The sequence below is a fragment of the Saccharomycopsis crataegensis genome, assembly GCF_037102585.1.
Source record: "Saccharomycopsis crataegensis DNA, jcf7180000000087, whole genome shotgun sequence".
NCBI lineage: Eukaryota > Fungi > Ascomycota > Saccharomycetes > Ascoideales > Saccharomycopsidaceae > Saccharomycopsis > Saccharomycopsis crataegensis.
This window is the reverse complement of record NW_027043831.1, coordinates 433,671-455,043: the sequence shown is the minus strand read 5'-3', so window position 1 is coordinate 455,043 and position 21,373 is coordinate 433,671. Positions and strand designations below refer to the sequence as shown.

The window sequence follows — 21,373 nt, the reverse complement described above, 5'->3', positions numbered from 1 at the left end:
TCTATCTAAACATAACAAAAATTAACAGAAAGGAAATGCAATTATCTAAAAACCGAAAGAGTTATTATACAGGGAGTGCAGAGATTTTTTTTATTTTTTTTTATTTTTTTTTTCATGGCATCAATACTGCACGTGATATGTAATCCACGGAAAAGTCACACTCCATTTTGGGAAAACTTGGGAACCCAAATTTTTGGGTCAATTTTTTTTTTTTCTCCCTAGGTATCTCTTTAAACAATCTGACCGGTCAGATTGTTCTGCCAGTTACGGTTTAAAAATATTACAATTTATACTGTAATTTAGAAACAATAATACTATTTTAACATTACAATTATATAGCACCGATGACTGATTTACACTATTTCCCTCACATTTATTCCTCTGCAATTCGAGTGATATCCACCCGTTCGATTTGTGATGTCTGCTGCTCATTTCTCACTACTCTAAAGAAATGGTCGGTATACTTAGAAGCATTCATATGGTTCAAAAATTTCTCATCGTGGGTAATCACAATCAATTGGAAATTCTTCTGTCTTTGTCTCATTTCAATAATCCGTGATAAAGACTGCGCCAACCCTTCACTGTTTTCCACGTCCAAATTTGTAGTTGGCTCATCCAAGGCGATCATCCCACAATTAATTCCAAAACATTCTGCTAACGCTAATCTGATAATGATCGACGCCAATACTTTTTGCCCTGCAGAACACCGTCCTCTCATGTCAAGCTCCACTTCTCCCTTTTTCATGATCACCCGGTAATTATAAGATCTATTTCCTTTGGATTGCAAATTCACATCGCTTCGTATTTGAATCGTATCAACATCTGTTCCCCTATAAGTCTCATGCCATAATTCATCAATCAATTTATTAATCTCTTCCATCTTCATACTATGGTATTTCATAATCCCGGAGTCTAAAGCCTTACCATATTTCATCAAATCGTCGTCAATCAAAGTTTTCGTTTGTAAAGTAACCCATTCCTTATGATAGCTTTCACTAATTCCTTCATAATCTTCCTTTAATTCACGGGCAATTGATTGTACTTGGTTTTCCATTTGTCTAATTTCCCCTAATTTTCCACCGTATTGACTTTGGATTTTGGCAAGTTGTTTTTGTAGTTCTTTTGACTTTGTTTCATATTCTTGCTTTTTAGCTTCCGCGTTTTGATCTTTCAATTCTTCAATCTCTATTTCTAAAGTGCTCAATTTGCTATTCAAATCACGAAGTTGGAGATTATCCTGAATATTCTTTTCCACTCGGTCTTGATTGGCAATCTTATCCCGTAAATCACTGATAATGCTGTTTTTCTCATTGATAGATGCTTCAAGCTTGCTGACCTCCAAATCTATCTCTTGGACCTTCTTTTGAACCTTCTCTAATCGAGACTTGTCTTCACCTGCATATTTGGAGATTGCACTATTAAAATTCCCTAATTGATCAAATACATTAGTAAGTTCCGCTAATTCCACATTGAGTCTTTCAAGAAGCTCCATAGCTTTAGCTTTAAAAGAATCATATTCTCCACGCGTTGTGACTTCAAAGGATTCTAATTCCAGTAATCTTTCACCAATTTTCTTAATCGTATTCTCAAGCTCCTTGACTTTTCTATTATTGGAGTCCAAAGTCTTGGTCAAGTTTTCTTTCTCAATAAGTGATTTTTCCAAGTTAATAATGAACAATCTTTTATCCTTGATTTGATTTTCAATATTGTTCATCTCCTTTAACAGGAGTTCTTTCTCTTCTGTTAAGTTCTTATTCATTAATCTATACTTTTTGAATTCACTATTCTTATTAAATTGTAATGCTTGGAGCTCGTCATTGCCCATCATCGATAATTCTTCATTACCCAAGTTCCCAAATTCATTCAACTCTTGTTTTTTAGCATTTAGTTGAAGTTTGACATTTTCAAGATCCTTAGACATCCTGGTAATGTCATTCATTGGTTGTTGAAGCGATTCCATCTCCAATAATATCTTTCTGTTCGACTGAACATCATTATTGGTAGTTTCTCTTTCCTTAGTGATTGACTCGAGCTGCGTACGGAGATCCCGTAATTCGTTTTCAAGTTTTGGAATCTCAACATTCAAGTCTCTATAATTGACAACATCGTTTGAAATGGCTCTTGCTTGAGAAATTTCTTGTTCTAATTTTATCAACTCAGAGTCATTGCCATCCTCAAGCTTGGATATCATACCGGTGACCCTTTCAACAAAAGATTTCAACTCATCCACAGTAAAGTTACGTGCACACATCATACAGAAATGTTTTGTCTTAGCAACATCAATAGCTTTAACATTGAGGTCTTTAGATGATTTGGCTATCCCAATGTCTTCCATCAACTCCTTATATTCAACTTCCAAGTCTTTCAAATATTCTTCATACTCACTAATATTGACGTCTTCAGGAAGTTTCTGTTTTACTATCCTTTCAGAGCTTATCAACTTAGCTTTCTTAGAAGCCAAGGAATCTGTTTTGTACTTCAATGTGGATTCCACTTCATTAAAATTTTTGTCAATCAACTCTTTCTTTTTATTCAAGTCTTTCAATGTTCCCTCTTGAGCCTCCAAAGTTTCACTTAATAATTTGTTACAACTCCTAACTTCAAGGTCTGCTCCACAAATTTTCTGGAAACTTTCTCCATGTTTCTTCAACAAAGACTCCAAGGCCTTTTCTTTGTATTTTTGATCTTCTTTCATCAATGATATCTTTGCATATATATCAGCACGCTTACTACTAAGAGTAAGTTGTTTGTTGATATCATCAATTTCTGCTTCAAGCTTTGATAAAGTAGATTCATTTTCCTTGATTTTAGAAACAACTGACTCCACCGAATTATCGGTTTTCAATTTTTTTAGTTTCGCCTCCATATTTTCGAGTAATGTCTTCTCATATTCGGTACTTGCTTCATCAAATTGAATATTGTTGATTTTCTTTGTGATACCATGGTTTTCTTCTTCAATTTTCTCGATATCTTCTGAGTTATATTTCTTCAAATTCACTTCATTGGAAATGGAATTGGTAATTTTCTGTATTTTTTTCTCGAATTCCTTGACCTTATTTTCGTAGTCATAAGTACATTCCTCCACTTCATGATCCTTCATTTTTTTAAGCTTCTCGATAGTCCTAGAGAACTTTTTTACAACATCATCTGTAATATTGTCGGTGGGAGGTATGTCCACCATTTTAACATTCTTTTGTATTAATTCATTTCGAGATTTTATATTTTTCTCGTAAATTTTTTCAAGACCTTTCAATTCCCCTTCTTCCCTGATTGTATCTCCATAAGATTCTCTAGCCTGGTCCAATTGTTTAAAAACCTTGCTATTTTCCTTTTCGGTCCGCTGGATCTCAGATTCGTACTTTTGGATTTCTTTTTGAAAATTCGATGACCTTTCAACCAATATTTCATCAGAGTCATGAAGAAATTCGATATGATCTTCTAATCTTTTGATTTGGTTATTATAAGATTGTCTAGAAAATTCCAAATTATCAAGTTTGGCCACTACTGCTTGAAATTCCTGGTTGGATTTAAAAAGTCGTGCTATTTTGCTGTTAATATCATCGATATCTTCCGATAGCTTTTCCACTTCTTGCTTGAAATCATCAATCTGTGATTGCAACTCCTCTTTTTTACTCTCTGCTTTGGTGGCCTTATCTTTGTCCGACTGCAAATGTTGCACACTTTGCTCTAATAGCTTAATTTCATTCACTAACCCTTTTCTAATATTTTTGATATTATCAAGGGCTCTAGTAAACTTTAATGCTTCAAATATCTCATCAAATCTTTTCTTCAAAATGGAAGGCTCACTCAATGGCCATAAGCTATCCTCTTGATGGCAAAAAATCACATACTCTAAGATAGCTTTAGAAACCCCGAGATAATTTGGTACCTGCACATCCAATTCTGATACTTTAGTGCTGATTCTAGTTTTCTCATTTTGATTCATTATAACAAGTTGACCTTCCAAAGTCTTGAAAGTGGAAGTGGTTCTCTTAATGAGCAATTGCATTGATCTCGTGACAACCATTTGATTTCCACCATTATTTTTAAATCCCAACTTTATCTGGGCCTTTACTTCCTTATTTTCGTCGATTTTAGGATCGTGAACAAAGGCACCACCTTTGCTGTTGGGAGGTAGATCACCAGTGGTGGCATACTTCAAGCACTCGATAATTGTGGTCTTACCAGTACCATTTTGACCAACAATTAACGTCAATGGTTGACCAAACTCAATAACCTCTTTTTCAAGGGGAGAAAAAGATCTCACTCCCAGAATTGATAACTATATCTTGTTAGCGAACCGAACTCTATAACGCTCTCCATGATCGGTAGCATTGTACAAGAAAAAACTAAGCAAAAGAAAAAAAAAAACGCACCTTATTGATACAAGACCTGGTTAGGTTGGTTGTTAGTAGCTGGCGAATATATAAGTTGACAGAGCTAAACAATTGAGGCTTTTAAACTTACATATTGCTCTTGTGATCTGAGGTTCCAGAGGCGATGAGATGGTAATGATGGAATTTCTCTAATTTTCCAAGGCCTTTTTTTTTTTTTTTGACAAACGCAGTTCCCGAATGCTTCAATATTCAATACGACATCAAAAAAGAGCGCACAAATGAAAAGCAAATATCCAGTAATTGAGTGATATTTCTGTAAAGTTCGACACTTATTGGGTCAATGGCATAATATTCTTGTTTTCATCTTCCAATGAATATTTGCCCTGCGATGTCCTGGTGTTGGGATGATGTTTGGATGTGATGCGGACAAAGACCCGTATTTGTGGATCAAAACACACACTGGCCGTATCATGATGATACCCACTGCCTTCAGGCAAAAAAGTGTCACACATTTCACCCTACCAAGGTTATTTGCAATAGCTAATGGTTCACGATGTATCTAATGTTGCGGTAGAATGGCATATATTAAATTTGAAAGAATACTATGGCAGCGGATATCCAAGACTGTTGTCTGCGCAACAATATGTTTTGTATTGTGCCTCATTCCTCGCATGAGATCCAGGCTAGGGTACCAACCGTCTATGTTATCGTTGGCCTCAATCATGGTCCATCCAGGTAAAAGATTTGGAAGCATGATAGAAAGTGCATCTTTCTGCGCCTTAGGTTTGCTTGTTGGAGCGGCTTGGGCTATCTTTGGAAGATTCTTAGCTCAAAGGATCATAGGGGATGATAATTTAAACCTAGATGAGGAACAGTTGAACAGTGCTCATTTTGATATTTTCCAAAAGTGCTTGGTATTGCTATCCATGTTTGAAATCATTATGCTCTTTTTTCATGGCTTTATCAGAGTTATCGATCCGCATTTCTTTGGTATTATGTTTCCCTTGTTTTTGGTTGTCCATTTCGCGTTACTTGATGATCTACTGAAACCTGCGTTGGCTGTTTTTCAAGCCTATCTTGTGCCATTCTTTTTGGGGATTGCTATTTCTATTGTGTGTAATTTGTTTATTTTTCCAGAATTTGGCTCAACATATTTGGGCACTACTACATTGTCTGCTCTTAATCAGCTACACGCAACTTTTGATTCATCAATTCAATACTTTGTCATGTCACCTTTCAAAGATAATTTGAGTGGTACATACACAAGCGGCCCAGTTCAATTGAAACAGCTACTTTCAAATCAAAAATTGTTAAAACAGAAACTTTCGCAATGTCAATCTGTATTGAAGGAGTGTACTTATGAAATCTCCTACTCATACCTTTCTCCGAGTGAATTGAAGTTTTTCTTGAAAACTTTTGCAGAAATGAATAAGTATCTCCTTGCAATCATCAATGGATGTCAGTTGGAATTCGCGGTATTGGATGATGGACATGAGTCAATTGATGAAGCAGGCAATAAGCAGTTGTTGCAGATGTTGGAGAAGATCAAAACCCCCATCATCAAGCTTCACCGATCTTTGAGTGAATCTATTTATTACTTGAAATTGGGTATTTGTTACACGTATGATGTTAATCCAAAGGATTGTAATGAATCATGCTTTTTGCTTGAGGGGGTGCCTGTTAACATTGAAACCATGAATTTCAAAGAACAAAACGCGAAATTATCGCGTGCCATCACAGAGTTCGATGAAACTTGGAGAGTCGCCATTGAATCTTTTGCTAATTCTGATGAAAATGGATTGTTATTATTACCACAGGATGACATATTTCTATTGTCTTGGTTCATATTGAATTTCAAAGAATTTTCGACCGAAACTTTGAAGCTCAATTTGAACCTTGAATCTTTGGTTGCCACAAAAAAGCTGAGAATGCAAGCCGGCTGGCTATTTGGCAAAAAAATATGGATTTCCTTCTTAACAAACAGAGAAATGTTTGTCAACTGGTTGAATAAATCCACCACCGCACAGATGAGTGAGTCTCAAAGCTTACAAAGTGGAAGGGCTGGTAATTCAACTCAGTTTCTGCTCAGCTCCTATGCTAGACCACGCACTGGCCGTTCTAGATCTTTATCATTGGTTGAAAACCGGGAAATTAACTTGTTCAAGGCATCATTACAACCCTCGGATGATGAGAAAAAAATAAGAAGCTGGAATTTAGATTATCAGTTATCATTGATTGTCCTCTTCATGTTGAAATTGGGGACAAAATATCGCCCACACATTACATTTGGGTTGCAGTGTGTTATGGCGTTGATGCTTGCTTCCTTTCCTATGTTCATTCCTGAAATAAGACACTGGTATGTGGATATCAGAGGTGCCTGGATTGGTTTTGTTTGTATTTTGGTAGTTGAGCCCTCTGTTGGTGATACTTTCTGGGTTTTCTTTTTGAGAGGCGCTGGAATTATTCTCGGGGCCTCTTGGGGCTACTTATCTTACGTTGCTGGTTGCCATCAAAGATACGTCGTTGTGGAGGTCACTATCACCATTATTGGTGCTATCCCCGGTTTTTATTTCTTCTTGGGTACACCATATGTCAAAGGGGCTATTATCGGTTTGGTTTCGTTGTATGTCGTGATTCTTGCGACGGTGATCCCATCAGCCATCGGAGGCTCAATTTTGATTAATTGGGGTAAGCGTTGCTTGGCTTTCATATATGGAGGTTTCATCGGGTTGGTTTCCAATCTCTGTGTCTTTCCGGTCCAAGCAAAACGGGAATTGATGAATGAACTTTCTTATATCTGTCATTGCTGTGCTGAAATGCAAATGGTTTATGCCAGTGGCCTTGATGGAGAAAAATCTGTGATTTCAATATCCAAGCCAGATTATGATAGATTTATTGAACTTTCAGAAGACTGCAAGAGAGGATTATTGAAGGCGGAGGCTTATAATAAAGCAGCCAAGACAGAACCGAGTTTCAAAGGTGATTTCAAGAAGAAATCAAAGCTATTTGAGGAAATGATTTTCATTTTAAATGAGATATCATCAAGAATGGAAAATATCGTATTGCTAAGACTTAAGTACGGTTCTGAGGTCATTGAAGAATTGAACTCCATAGCCTACCCATATAGAAGGCAAACAGTTGCCTCAGTGAACAATATATTGTTGGCAATTAGGGAGGCACTAATCAACAAGACCCCATTACCCCAATATTTGCCTAGTGCGAGAAATTCACAACGAAAGTTGATTAAAATTATTAGAGCGCATTTATCAGAGAAATATGATGTTACTCTTGAAGATAAGTCAAGCAGTGGGCAAATAGAATATATCAACGATGTTGATAGTGACACGGTTTTGTCCAATATACTTCACAGAAAGCAAGGAAATAAGTATTTATTGAAAGACAAGCTATTAAGTTGGTGTGCCACGACCGCTGGTCTAGAGGAAATTATCAATTACGTTGAAGAATTGGTTGAATTAAGCAAAATTTTGGTCGGTGTCAACGAGTTCAAATATAGTTTTTTGAGCAGATCAATCGAGTATGAACAAAAGATTATTGAAACTAAAATTGTTGAAAAAAAAGATGGCCATGCGCATGAAAATGTTTATTCACTGCCTTCAGATGTGGAGATTGAAACATCTCTGTTGTCTCTGGAATCTAGTGTATCTTTGAATAATTTCGATCCTGTGGAGTATTTTGCCAGCGAAAATCTGGGGCCCCGGAATCTTTTGCCGACTTATGAATCCATCCTTGAAACTGATAGTTTGCGAAGAGTGGAGAGCATTGACAGTTACAGACACCCTACGAGGAATCTTATTACTCGTGTTTATTCATTAAAGACAGCCTTGACTGATGTTAAAAAGCAAGCTGACGCTGCTATGCATAATGAAAATGATTTGCCTGTGGCTCTAAAAAGGATATTTCGGAAGAAATTTCTTAACAAGAAAAAAAAATGGTAGAAGAATATCCCCTTGGAGTACTGAAATTCATAATGAACTAATTTCAGAACATGTGCAATAGGTTGTTTTTTTTTTTATTCATTTTTTTGTTTGTTTTTTTTTTGGTAATTTAAAGAGATTGTTTATTTCATTTGTGAAAACCTTTAATCTTAAAACCTTTGTGATGTGAGAATTACAAAAATCCCGCAACAGATTCTGACTGAAAGTATATTGTCGCACCATATTATTTATCAATTTGATCAATTTTTTTTTTCTGCTTGTTTCAGTTTGGAAATGTCTGTGTGAACATGCAATAGTAGAACATTAATTTAATGTATCAAGTCTTTCGGGATGCAACTATTAGTCACTGTAATCCTGAAAATTTTTGGCGGATTGGAACCAATCATTGGTCATCCAATGAACAGCAACTTTTTGCTATACAAGAAAATAAGAAACTACTCCGTAATTCCTTTATTCCTTGTGATTCATATTTTGCCGATGCTTGGTATCTATTTTTATGATTGTTTATAATACTTGCCTCAAGAATGGTGAGGTCAATCTTAAGAAAAAAAAAGGATGGGGCCGTAACACACAAGGCTCTGGGGGTGTAGCTAATTTATCTTGGCGAGTAATGAAGTACGTGAGAAACAATAATGTAAAAAAGAAAAAAATAAAAAATGAAAATCACAGATCAAGTTGCTCTTTTTAAAATCACATCTCTATACAGACCTATTAAAGAAAACTGCATTTTCAGGAATCAAAAAAATTCCTGAAACTTCATCTTGTCTCATTTGCCGGTGTTCTGCATTGTGCAACAGTAGCTTTAGTCCGAGCCGTCAGAGAACCTATTTCTTACTTGCCGCGGAAAATTGATATGTATCCTGCAGGATCTGCGCGCAGGGTGCAAATTTTCTTCATGCTTTTTTTAGTTCGTCGAATTTTTTTTCATGCGGGTTCACTATCTAATCCATCTGTTCATCTATATATTGTCGTTGTTTCTGCATCGCTACAATTTTATCAGTACTTTTACTTATATTAACATTAGGATTATATTAAGGATCTTTAGCTGCCAGGTCTCTTTTCAATTGGGGAACACGTCCGATTTTCACACATAGAGAGAAAAAAACAAAGAAAGTCCGTGATCCTGATCTCCCTATCACCAATCCAATATGAAATACGCTATAATATTTCTTCTAATAAACCTTTGGACCTTGTCTTCCGCAGTTAATGTCAACCCAGCAAACTTGGAGCTAAATGTTGGAAATGACACAGACTCGCTATTGGTTAAGCGTCTGACATCCAAAAATACTGGTCACAATTACTGGGGAGGCACTCCACAAAAGACAAATTTGCACAGAGCATCCCCGTATTTGATGATCACAAAGATTTGCCAAACTGCAGCATCATCTTTTAAATTTGCAGGAGCAAACGCCAAGGGAACTGTTAGTTGTAAATACACTCCGTATGCAGGAACTCTTGCAATTTGTTTATTCGAAATGTCTACTAGCGAAAATGAAATAAGAAAAGCTATGCCTACGTTTTCCAATCTTTGCGCGAACATGACTTATGACAAGGCTGCAAAGATCTATGCAAATGCTACCAAATATGCCGTTAACCAGAGTGAAGTCCCAAAGAATGGAACCATCAATTATCCTGTCACCATCAGCTCAAAGGCTTTCCAAAAGGCGTCTGTGAAGATCGTAACCGCTGCTAAAGGTTTAGATAGAGCTAGTAGCTATGGTCTCGGGATTCTTTACTATTGGTTTGGTGTCATGGTTATTTCGGCAATTGTTAATTTATTCACTGCTACAGGTTTAGTCAAAAAATTCACACACCCTATTTTTAAGAAAGCACAACGGTATTTGTTGATTCCAAGTTTGCTTTCTGAGAAGCATCGTCAAACCTTTAAATTCCTTGGTATATTCGAATCATATCTTCCTAGCAGAGCTGAAAGTATTATCGTTTCCGGTTATCTTATCTTATACATTGTTTTCATGTCTGTTCATCTTGATGGCACTGGTGTTGCTTTGAACAAACTCATTTCTGATAGAGCGGGTATTATTGCATCAGCCCATATGCCTTTGCTTTTCCTCTTTGGTGGAAGAAATAACATTATGATGTATCTTACTGGTTTCAATCATTCAACATTCATCCAATTCCACAAGTGGACTGGCAGAATCATGTCTCTCAATGTTTTGATTCATGGCGCTGGCTACGCAAGGAGATACCTTGCAGCCGGTACCTATGCAGCCAACATGAAACAGGAATATGTTGTTTGGGGTATTGTTGCCGCTACTAGTGCTGGTGTTATAATGTTTCAATCTTATAATTGGTTCAGAAAAAATACCTATGAATTTTTCTTGATTACCCATATCGTTCTTCTGGTTATCTTTATGGTTGGTGCCCTCCGTCATGTTTATACTTTTGGATGGACAGAATTTTTCCTTGCCGCAATTGCTGTTTGGGTTTTTGACAGACTTGTTAGAATTATCCGGTTGTTCAATTTTGGGCTCCAAAAGGCCAATATCAAGGTGATTTCCGAAGATACCTTCAAAGTTACCGTGAAGAGACCACATGGATTCCGTTGGTATGCCGAACCTGGGCAATATGTTTACCTTCACTTCTTCACTATTAAAACATTTGGGCAATCACATCCATTTACTGTGACCGATTCCAATTTCAAAGATGGGGAAATTAATATTTACATCAAATGCAAAAAAGGTGCTACTAAGAGGATTTACGATATGGTGAGTAAAAAGCCTGACCAAGTTGACAACACAATTTTAGTAGGTATTGAAGGTCCTTATGGTCCATCAGCTCCTAACCACCACTATGATAACATTGCCCTTTTCGCCGGTGGTAATGGTATCCCTGGTATTTTTGATGGAGCTCTCAGACTTGCAAGAAAGTATCCAGAAGGTCAAAAGAATATTAGAATGATTTGGGCTGCTAGAGATTTGGCTTCAATCAGTTGGTTTCTTCCAGAATTGCAGTTGTTAAGAAAAGAAACATCTGTTCAGGTATCCATTTATCTAACCAGAGAAAATCCTGAGAAATTTGTCGCTAAAAAACAATTATCTGAGGCTAATAATTCTAGTACAGATGAGGATAACAAATCAGATGAGAAAACAGATAGTGAAAAGTCAGAAACTTATGCTATTAACTCTACTGGCTCTCCTTTGGTTGATCAATTAGATGGATTCGATGTTATTTGTGGCAGACCAAATATTGAAGAATTAATTTGCGATTGGTTTGCTCATGACTCTGGGTCTATTTCCATTACTTCTTGTGGTCCAGGTATCTTGTGTGATTCTTTAAGAAAAAGTATTTCTGCTAACATTGAAAAGCATAAAGGTAGAGTAGACTATTATGAAGATTTACAGATTTGGTGATTTAATTGACACACCGCATGATAGGGTATATTTATATCAATTGCATTTTTTTTTCTCTAATATATATCGTTCTTTTATATGTGCTCCTCTGTAGTATTGTGTAATAATTCCCTCTGTTCATCATCCTGTGCTAGCTGTTAGACTGAAAAGGTGTAGAATCGAATAATAGTCTATTCACTATTATACGCATTTCCACTATTTATAGTAGACCCGCCAACAGGGGTGCCTAGGTACCATTTGCGACTTATGGGCTTGAGTCCTGGTTCACCATATCCGTGGAATACCTAGTCGTCACACACCCCATGGGAGTAGTATATCCAGTAAAAGGGGTTTATGACACTTTATAAAGATAAATACAAGATAGTTTACATTATTTTGTTTCATGATAATTAATTATTGCGAAAAAACTGTTCGGTGAACGTGTCAGTCCTTCCTGTAAATTCTCTCCTAAACTATTTTTTTTTTCGCCAAAAACTCACAGAAAACATAAATGGTAGTCCCATGAACACGTTAAATAAATTATTATCTTAAAGCTGATGGATATATTGCTAATGTTATACTTTGAGTAAGCTTTTTAAGATTTCAAACTTAGAGTCTGTAAATTTATTTAAATCACCCAAACCAACGCCACAACAGCTAATGACAGTTTGAGAATTGATATTGGTATGACTACCTTTGTTCAAGACATTTACTAGGCCAATGGTATTAAGAGTTGATAAAATTTCAGTAACTTCGGGCTTTGTCAACGTCGAAGGAATATTTTTATCTTTTCTAGCAGTTTTCTTGTAGAAGGTAAACAATTCGGTTATATTGATAGTGGTCTTGATTGAAGATGAAGCTCTTAAAGCAGAAGGTCTTCTCATAGTTGCTGCAGGTAATGTCTTTATTGATGATGATCCTAAAAGTTGGGGGGAATTTGTATTTGAGTCTTGAAGTATTGATTTGTGTTTCTGAACCAATAACTGTTCATTCTTCTGTTGTTCGATTTTTGCAAGACAAATTAGAATAACGGATTGGTAAAGATTGATTGTTTTCAAACGGCTGACACATGAAATACCATTTAATGAGGTGGAGCAAATTTTTGCAATGTGGGAAATAGAGACTTTAGGGGCATCTGTTGGTGTCAAACAATAAAATTCATGCAATTGCTTTTCGGGATTAGACAAATACTGTTTTCTTGTATTGGTTTCAACAGCTTCGATGGAACGATACAAAATGTCAAAAACTTTTCTCAAATCACCAGTATTTGAAGCAGTTTTTTTAGCACAAAGTTGTAAAGCAGAGAAGTTTATTATTGGGAAGTCATTTGGATTTTTCAACTGCTTGAGTTGTTTTTCATTCTCGCATAATGATAAAAGTTTTTGCTTGACTATGTCAACAATTTTATCAGTGGTGTATGGCAAAAATTGGACCATGGAAGTCTTTAAACCATTATGTTTCAATCTTGGTGCAATTTTATCAATCAAGTTCAAAGCATTAGCAATACCAACCAAGACTAGTCTGGTATCAGCATCCTTCTTTGGCTTTGCTAACAAGAAAAAGTCAAATACCAACTGCTTGTCCGCATTCGATTTCGAATTATTTAAGACGGCATCTAGTTCATCCAAGATAATGACGTTATTGTCAGAGAATTCTTCTTCAGAAATCAACAAGGTAAACAATTCTTTGGCCAGCAATTCATGTTCAAGTTCCAAGTATTTTGGATACGTTCCAATTTTTTTAGCATTGATCCCAAAATTCTTCAAAAATTCTTCGAAAATCTCATTCAAATTCGATAGTCTCATACAATTGATTTTCGTCACGGTGATCTTTTTCACCTCTTTATCATCGAAGCTGATCTCAAAGTACGATCTTCCAGGCTCACCTGTTCCAGTAGATACTAAACGGTCCAAGATATAAGACACTTGTTGAGTCTTTCCACAACCTGGTGGGCCAGAAATGTAGAGGAAATCAGAGGCATTATTTTGTATGTTTTTGATGAGGAACGACTCGATAGCAGAATATTCCTTTTCTCTGCCAATGAGACAGAAATTTGTTTTTTGGGAACTGGTTGTGGTAATATCAACACATTTACTAAATAGTTTTTTAGCCTTAGTATATACCGAGTCTTTAAGTGAATTGGTTTCAGGTGTCTTGATGTTGTGCCTATCATCAAAAGCTTCAACTTCTTTTATCAATTGTAATTCCTTCTCACTAAAGAGCTCAGGATGGATGTTCTCTTTGTTTTGTATGGCATATTCCATTTCACCAATAGTTGCCTTATCCTCAACATCTTCAGTGATGGTATGCTCCTCATATGAAGGGGTTAGAAGACCGAAAGAACTAGGAGTTGCTTCCATTGTGGATAAAGATGACAGCATCATAACAGCCTTGCCAGCAAGCCGCGATACCGAAGGAGTTTGCGGAGGTGATAGAAGGCCGCTAGCAATATTGGAATTTTGTCTTTTGGCAGGTTGAACTGACAAAGAGCTAGATTTTCTTTTCAACCCCATGATTATTAACAAGAGTACTTAGGTAATGATGTGATGGATATAATGGAATTGAATCGAGGGATAGAAAATTAGGGGTTCTTTTGGTTATAAAATGATATCAATAAGGAAGAAGGAAAAGAAAAAAAAGGAAAAAAATGGGGGAAAACAAGAGAATATATGATCGGTAAGTTTCACGCACGTCCCATCAAAATTTCAATACCTTAATAGGAAGCGTAGAAAAAAATAAAATAAAATAAAATATTTTTTTCATAACGCGTTACGCGTCGCATCCTTCCCCCAACGGATCTAACCAAAAAAAAAAATTTCGCGTTGCCGATTCTATAACATTACTTAGAAGAGTGTACAAATTGTAATTGTTTAGTTTCCACTTAATTATAGAATTATCCCCATTTGGAAATGATGTAAGATGTTTAGCGTACTATCCCTATCTTTGTGAAATGCTCGGCATATCTCGCTCGTTTAACAAGCTTGGTAGATTAAAATGCTGTAGAAGTGTACTCTACGAACCTCGTTTCACTTCATTACATGTTTATGACCCGTTAATATTGAGGTGTCCCTTGATGAGTAATATATTCACTCGACCACCGGATCCAGAGTACACAAGTGAGTTGAAAACAATTGCATGATTACGTTCTTTACGATAGTGACTCCTTTTTAGCTAGAAGTAATTTGGAGACCACAGGCTGTAGATGAGTTGCCTGGACATTCTATTATAATCACTGTTACTCAGAACTTTGGTGCAATTGATAGAGACCTCTGTTTCCACTATCAAACATAATAATACCCGTGCCGGTGGATCATCGGGTAGGTGGAATGGCGGCGCGCGTGTGTCCGGGTGATGCACCGTTCCTCTGCCGTTACATCGATGACTCAATTATATGTCAGAATAGGCGAAAATTGATAACGAAAAGTTGTTATCGTTTTGTTTTTCGTTCGTACAGTCACAAAACAAAGTAATAGCAAAAAGATGTCTAGTACCAGACTACTTGTTCAAAGTTTGGCCAAGCGCCAATTCGTTAGACATAACAGTTCCTCCACCGCAGCTTTGGCCTACAAGGCTTTACATCGTCATAAGAAACAACCAGGATTACCAACTTTGGACACTCCAAATTGGTCTGCTCAAGGTGCTGTTTCCTCTATTTTATATGAAACTCCTTTGCCATCAAAATCCCCAAAGAAGCAACACATCTTGAACTGTTTGGTGCAAAATGAACCAGGTGTTTTGTCGTTGGTTTCTGGTATTTTGGCCGCTAGAGGGTTCAACATTGATTCCTTAGTGGTTTGCAACACCAATATTAAAGACTTGTCTAGAATGACAATTATATTGAAAGGTCAAGACGCAGTCATTGAACAAGCTAGAAAGCAAATTGAAGATTTGGTGCCTGTGTTTGCCGTTTTAGACTATAGTTATGGTCAAATAATCAAGAGAGAATTGCTTTTGGCAAGAGTCAGTTTGTTGGGGCCTGAATATTTTGAAGATTTGATCAAACAACATGAAAGCGAATTGTCCCCAGAATTGGATGCTACTGCTAAAGAACAAGGCGGCAGTTTGAGTGATTTCCATGGTAAGTACCACCCTAAGAATTTGTCTCCATCTGAATTGTTGAGAATCAAGAATCAATACTTGACTGCATTACAAACCTTAACTGCAGAATTCGGTGGTAAAATCGTCGATATTTCTTCCAAGAATTGTATCATTGAGTTGAACGGTAAACCAGAAAGAATCACCAACTTTTTGAAATTGATTAGACCTTTTGGTTTGTTAGAAGTCGCTAGATCTGGTGTCATGGCCTTGCCAAGAACTCCTTTGGATGACATCGAAGGTCTTGAAGAAGATGATGTGAGTGATACCCCTGAAATTGACGTTAGCAACTTGCCACCAGGTTGATTGTTTCTGTTAGACAATTAAAACACCTATCAATTCTAAATTCATTTAGAACATTACATTTAGTCATCACATATTCGATTCAATATCATATTATTTATCTTTCAAAATAAACATTGTTATGCTATAAATTCATTTGGTTTTCTCTGTATCTTCATTTGTTTTTTCTGTTTTCTTTTTTTTTTTTTTTTTGACTATTTCTGACATTGACATTTTATTTTTCTATATAAATAATGCATTACCAAGTCAGTTTTGAAATAATTCAGCCAGTAACTTTATCTGTTGTATTTTATTCTGCTTTGCTTTTCACATCATAGGTTGATGGTGATACACCACTTACATCTAGTCACTATTGAGGTACGTTTAAAGAACACAGACATTACATTCAAGTTGTTTCTGAAAACACGTTTTATGTAATTAAAATAGAAATTGGATTACAGAAAAGTGAGACCACATAAGTACTTCCAAGATGGACCGACAGTTCAGTCAACAGTTGATAGGTATTTAGAAATATAGAAAAAAAGCTAAAAATTCCCAAGGTTAAGTATTCATCATAGCTTTTTATTTTGCTCTTAGAGGTGCTATCTTTCATTTTTGAACAGGAGATGCTATGCTAATTCTTGTAAATTCAACTTTCCATACTTCCGATATGTAAACTGTAATCTCAAATAAGGAATGGCATATGAAAAGGAGCAACATTTGTTCTGTGAAAGAATCCATATCGCTTATTGATAGGTTTTTTTTTTTTTTTTTTACATTTCTTTTTGCTTTTAAAAGCCTTTTCACGATATATTCTAATATATAACCCCCAGAAATCGAGACTCTATGGGAGGAAATATACATAGAATTACAGTTGCATTTTAAATTAATGATACTCTCAATCTAGGATTGGCTTTGATATCCTACAAAATGTAACTATTCAGTCTCTCAAACTTGAATTTTCAAATTCTTTTCAATATTTGCTTAACTCTGCAAGAAACATCTTATGATTAAAAGAATAGCATGTAAAAGTACTAAATACTGCACCTTTAAGGATATAAGTGCTGAAATTCAAATTAAATAATAATAATAATAATAATAATAATAATAATAATAATAATAATAATCATTATAGTCACTCAAAAGTTTGGAGGACTTCACTTCACTGAAATTCCTCACTTACAAAAAAAAAAAAAAAAGAAAACCAGCCAATACTCCAATTTCCATTACTAACAAGAAGATCAAAAACAGAAGGTGCAACTCTTTATTCTCTTTTTGAAAGTTATTCTAAATTTTGAACCATATATTGGAGAATTAACTGGTATCAGCCAATATGCTCTTATGATATACGCATAAATAAACAGAAACATGCATATCACATGATGGATACCCTTCAGCCAATCAACACGCAGTGGAAAAAAAAAATCACGCCGTCAGAAAATTTATAACACAGCAGAACTCTTGCTAACATTCGTGCAATCAGTACAGGATCATTTATCATCACCATCAATAATGTTGTCAAACGTTGCCAGAAGAGCTACTGCTCAAACCGCTAGAAGAACTTTCGTTCGTAAGAACCACAGTTTGCCACCATACGCCAATGAACCAGCTTTCGGTAAGCCAGACGTCGAAGCTGGTAAAGCATTTGCTAAGCACATCGAAGCTGTCCAAGAACACGCTGCTGGTACCAGCGGCTTGTGGAAGAAGATCTCTTTCTTCGTTGCCTTGCCAGCCATTGGGTTGACTGCCATCAACACCTACTTTGTTGAAAAGGAACACGCCCACCACAGAGCTGAAAAGGCCAAGGTTGCAGATGAAGACTGGCCAAAGGACTACGAATTCCAAAACATCAGAAACAAGGACTTTTTCTGGGGTGATGGTGACAAGACCCTTTTCTGGAACCCAGTTATCAACCGTCACGTCAAGGACTAAATTTGAATAAAAATTATTGATTATAAAAACATGATTTTTGGAGAAGATTATTAGAAGCAAACAGACTGTTTCAAACAGATTGGGGTTGCTTGGTGGGAGAGTAATTGAATACTGTTGTTGCATTCTGTTCAATTAAAGACATCATTCACAGATAATATAAAATACATGGCATTAAATGACCATTCTTATTTTAATTTTTATTTTTTTTATACTAATGTTTTGGAGTGGCTAGTAATTGTGGGTCACAATGAGAAAGAGTCTTTCTAGCCTCTTTATAATTTAAAGAAATATTTTTTTGCATATTCGAATTTTACTCGTGTAAGATCGTTGGAACAATTAATTATGAACGATATGACATATTTGGACCTTATCATTTATCATTGATAGATTTGAAATGAACATGAGAAAAATAATGATATTAGAAACATTGAATTCAGAACGTCTTTATTTTTAGCTTGATGGATCTCAGTTGTTTGATTATGGCATGGTTACTTTAATCATGATCATTTTCGAACAGACTTCCAAAAAGTTAACACATGGAAATAACAGCATGACAATACAGATGTGCCACTGGCCCTTTGTACTTCAATGTTGTAAAATATTCCTCTATTCTCCCTATTTAAAAAAAAGAATTAAAAATATTCCATAAAAAATATATAAATTACGTGTGTTACTGGATAATAACTGTATTCCCATCGCGATGGGACCAGATTCCCCATGTGATCACGTGTGATGAAACGGTCTCTTCCAGCAAAGCAAAAAATCAACACAAGTGAGAAATCAAAAAATTACATAATTAGGACACTAGACGACAAGATTCTCTTAACCTTGACATAGTCACATCACATCCATTCCTATACCCAATTAAGACTTTTTGGAAAATACCACTTATCTATTTTCCTATAGTCCTTCATAATTGCAATCGAAATAGAGTTGTGAACGCAGGTTTTTGATTTTACATTTTCCTTTGGTGTTAGTTACGAAGAGGTAGTCACAGGTCGTCATCGCGTTGACGCCACAAAGTTACCAGAGTAAAAATCATATCATAATCGGAAACAAAGCAAATATTCTCATTGAATTTCATTATTACCTTTGATATCTAAGTTATTTAATTAATTTTTCTTTTTTTCGTTTGGTTCTCATTGTTTTATACCTAGAGACCTTATACAAAATACCACAGAAGTTGATTTACAATGTTACAAGATACAGCAGACAGCACAGACTTAAACCAAACGTGGAAGTTCTCACAATGTTTTGGTGATAAGGGAGATATAGAGAATATTACCGAAGCAGATATTATATCAACAGTTGAGTTTGACCAGACTGGGGATTATTTGGCCACGGGTGATAGGGGTGGTAGAGTGGTTCTATTTGAAAGAAATAAGTCCAAGAAAAACTGTGAATATCGTTTCCACACCGAATTCCAATCACACGATGCAGAATTTGATTATTTAAAGTCTCTAGAAATTGAAGAAAAAATCAATAAGATAAAATGGTGCAAAAGATCTAACTCTGCCCATTTCTTATTGTCCACCAATGATAAAACCATCAAATTATGGAAGATCTATGAGAAGACTATAAAGATTGTGAGCGAGAATAACTTGAACGATGGATTTAATAATGGTTTCAACGGTTATGGAAATAGCGGATTGAATAGCTACAATCTTAGTTTATTGAACAATAACCTTTTATCAGGTCTTTCAAATATCTCTCAGTTACACAACAATCCGAACTATATCTCATTAAACAGCCTTCATTTACCAAGAATGTCCTTACATGATACTATAATTGCTGCTGCTCCAAGAAGAATATTTGCAAATGCGCATACTTATCATATCAATTCCATATCCATCAATAGTGATGGTGAAACTTTTATTTCAGCTGATGATCTTAGAGTTAATCTCTGGAATTTAGGAATCTCTGACCAATGTTTCAACATTGTCGACATTAAGCCAGCCAATATGGAAGAGCTTACCCAAGTCATCACCAGTGCCGCCTTCCATCCTCTTAGTTGTAACTTGTTTGCATACTCATCATCGAAGGGTGAAATAAAGCTTGCTGACATGAGAGAGAACGCTTTGTGTGATTCTCAAGCAAAGGTGTTCGAAGAATACATGGATAGTACAGCTCATAACTTCTTTACCGAAATAACAACCTCAATAAGTGATGTGAAGTTCAGTAATGACGGAAGATATATGGTTAGTAGAGATTACATGACAGTTAAGATTTGGGATCTCAAGATGGAAAATAAGCCGATTAAGACTATCAATGTTCATGAACAATTGAGAGATCGCTTATGTGATGCCTATGAAAATGACGCTATATTCGATAAATTTGAAGTTGTCTTCTCCGGTGATGGTAAGTCGATGATGTCCGGATCATATAACAATAATTTCATGATTTATCCAGACGCTGTCAATAGTAACGAGGCCAATGAAACAGAAATCGTATTACAAGCTGACAAGAGTGCATTCAAGGCTAAAAAGGTAGGTATTCCAACTCTTAGAAACAAGAACAACCAACCAGTTAATGGAACAGGCAACAATAATAGCATGAGAAGAGACTTGGACTTTGAGACCGTGGATTTCAAGAAGAGTATTTTACACTTGTCATGGCATCCAATGGAAAATAGTGTGGCAATTGCAGCAACCAACAATTTGTACATTTTCTCAACCTCATGAATGATTATGCTTTTTTGTTTTCGTTGTTTCATTGTTTTCCTCAATCTCTATCAGTTCTGTCGTATTTTAGCCTCTCATCATTAATCAGTATTCTGCAAGAAAATCCAATTTTCATCGCAATATTAATACGTACCAGCATTTTTATCAATCATCATCATTTGTTTTTTTTTTATTACTTATCATGACGAATTACCGATATGCCTTTGTAATCCAGCAGAATAATAAGATCTCAATTCATGTCTGTCCCTCCTCATTTATAAATTTATCAATATTATTCCCATTTTCTTTCTTTTTTTTTTCTCTCTGCCATCTTTCATCTTGCCTACAGCTCTTTTTTATTTATTTTTCTCAATTTATTTGCCCCATCTCTTGTCGTTTTCAAATCTCCACATACTCAAACCTTTTTTCTTTTGGAAAAGATTCTAATACGAAGTTTTTTATCATGATTCAATAGTTGAGTAGTGATGGAAAGCTGTACCTGAGATGTATTAACGAAAGAAATAACAATAGCTGGTTTTGGAATTCTTAATCCCTTTTTTTTTTTATTGTTGAGCTCTTCTTTTTTTTTCAGCTTTTTTTTTTTGATCTATAATTCCTGCTTTGTCATTTTGATGATTGTTTCATTTTTTACATTCTTTTATGATTGATTTTGGATATGCTTTTTCTTGAAATGAAATAATTGCCTAATAATAAAATAAATGAAATTAAAAATAAAGCGTTTCTCTGTAAATTAAAATTCG

At 35.6% G+C, this 21,373-nt stretch overlaps 7 protein-coding genes across 7 annotated transcripts; 5 read left to right on the top strand and 2 right to left on the bottom strand. All coding sequences in view use genetic code 12, as the record gives it.

The window, feature by feature from the left end:
- Positions 1-373: 373 nt before the first annotated feature.
- RAD50 (MRX complex DNA-binding subunit) lies at positions 374-4,809 on the bottom strand (the record flags this gene model as incomplete). The annotated part of the gene is made up of 3 exons (XM_064998984.1): positions 374-4,282; positions 4,377-4,392; positions 4,766-4,809. The coding sequence occupies 3 exons, from the start codon at positions 4,807-4,809 to the stop codon at positions 374-376; spliced, it is 3,969 nt and encodes a 1,322-aa protein (XP_064855056.1).
- A 199-nt stretch (positions 4,810-5,008) lies between these two features.
- On the top strand, positions 5,009-8,293 carry DASC09_053840 (uncharacterized protein; the record flags this gene model as incomplete). The annotated part of the gene is made up of 1 exon (XM_064998983.1): positions 5,009-8,293. The coding sequence occupies one exon, from the start codon at positions 5,009-5,011 to the stop codon at positions 8,291-8,293; it is 3,285 nt and encodes a 1,094-aa protein (XP_064855055.1).
- A 1,148-nt stretch (positions 8,294-9,441) lies between these two features.
- Positions 9,442-11,664, top strand: DASC09_053830 (ferric-chelate reductase; the record flags this gene model as incomplete). The annotated part of the gene is made up of 1 exon (XM_064998982.1): positions 9,442-11,664. One exon carries the CDS (start codon positions 9,442-9,444, stop codon positions 11,662-11,664), a length of 2,223 nt encoding a protein of 740 aa, XP_064855054.1.
- Positions 11,665-12,218: 554 nt separating this feature from the next.
- Positions 12,219-14,156, bottom strand: CDC6 (AAA family ATPase CDC6; the record flags this gene model as incomplete). The annotated part of the gene is made up of 1 exon (XM_064998981.1): positions 12,219-14,156. One exon carries the CDS (start codon positions 14,154-14,156, stop codon positions 12,219-12,221), a length of 1,938 nt encoding a protein of 645 aa, XP_064855053.1.
- A 967-nt stretch (positions 14,157-15,123) lies between these two features.
- Positions 15,124-16,044, top strand: DASC09_053810 (uncharacterized protein; the record flags this gene model as incomplete). Its single annotated transcript, XM_064998980.1, has 1 exon — positions 15,124-16,044. The coding sequence occupies one exon, from the start codon at positions 15,124-15,126 to the stop codon at positions 16,042-16,044; it is 921 nt and encodes a 306-aa protein (XP_064855052.1).
- A 1,488-nt stretch (positions 16,045-17,532) lies between these two features.
- On the top strand, positions 17,533-17,952 carry COX13 (cytochrome c oxidase subunit VIa; the record flags this gene model as incomplete). The annotated part of the gene is made up of 1 exon (XM_064998979.1): positions 17,533-17,952. One exon carries the CDS (start codon positions 17,533-17,535, stop codon positions 17,950-17,952), a length of 420 nt encoding a protein of 139 aa, XP_064855051.1.
- Positions 17,953-19,145: 1,193 nt separating this feature from the next.
- On the top strand, positions 19,146-20,633 carry CDC55 (protein phosphatase 2A regulatory subunit CDC55; the record flags this gene model as incomplete). Its single annotated transcript, XM_064998978.1, has 1 exon — positions 19,146-20,633. The coding sequence occupies one exon, from the start codon at positions 19,146-19,148 to the stop codon at positions 20,631-20,633; it is 1,488 nt and encodes a 495-aa protein (XP_064855050.1).
- Between the last annotated feature and the right edge of the window lie 740 nt (positions 20,634-21,373).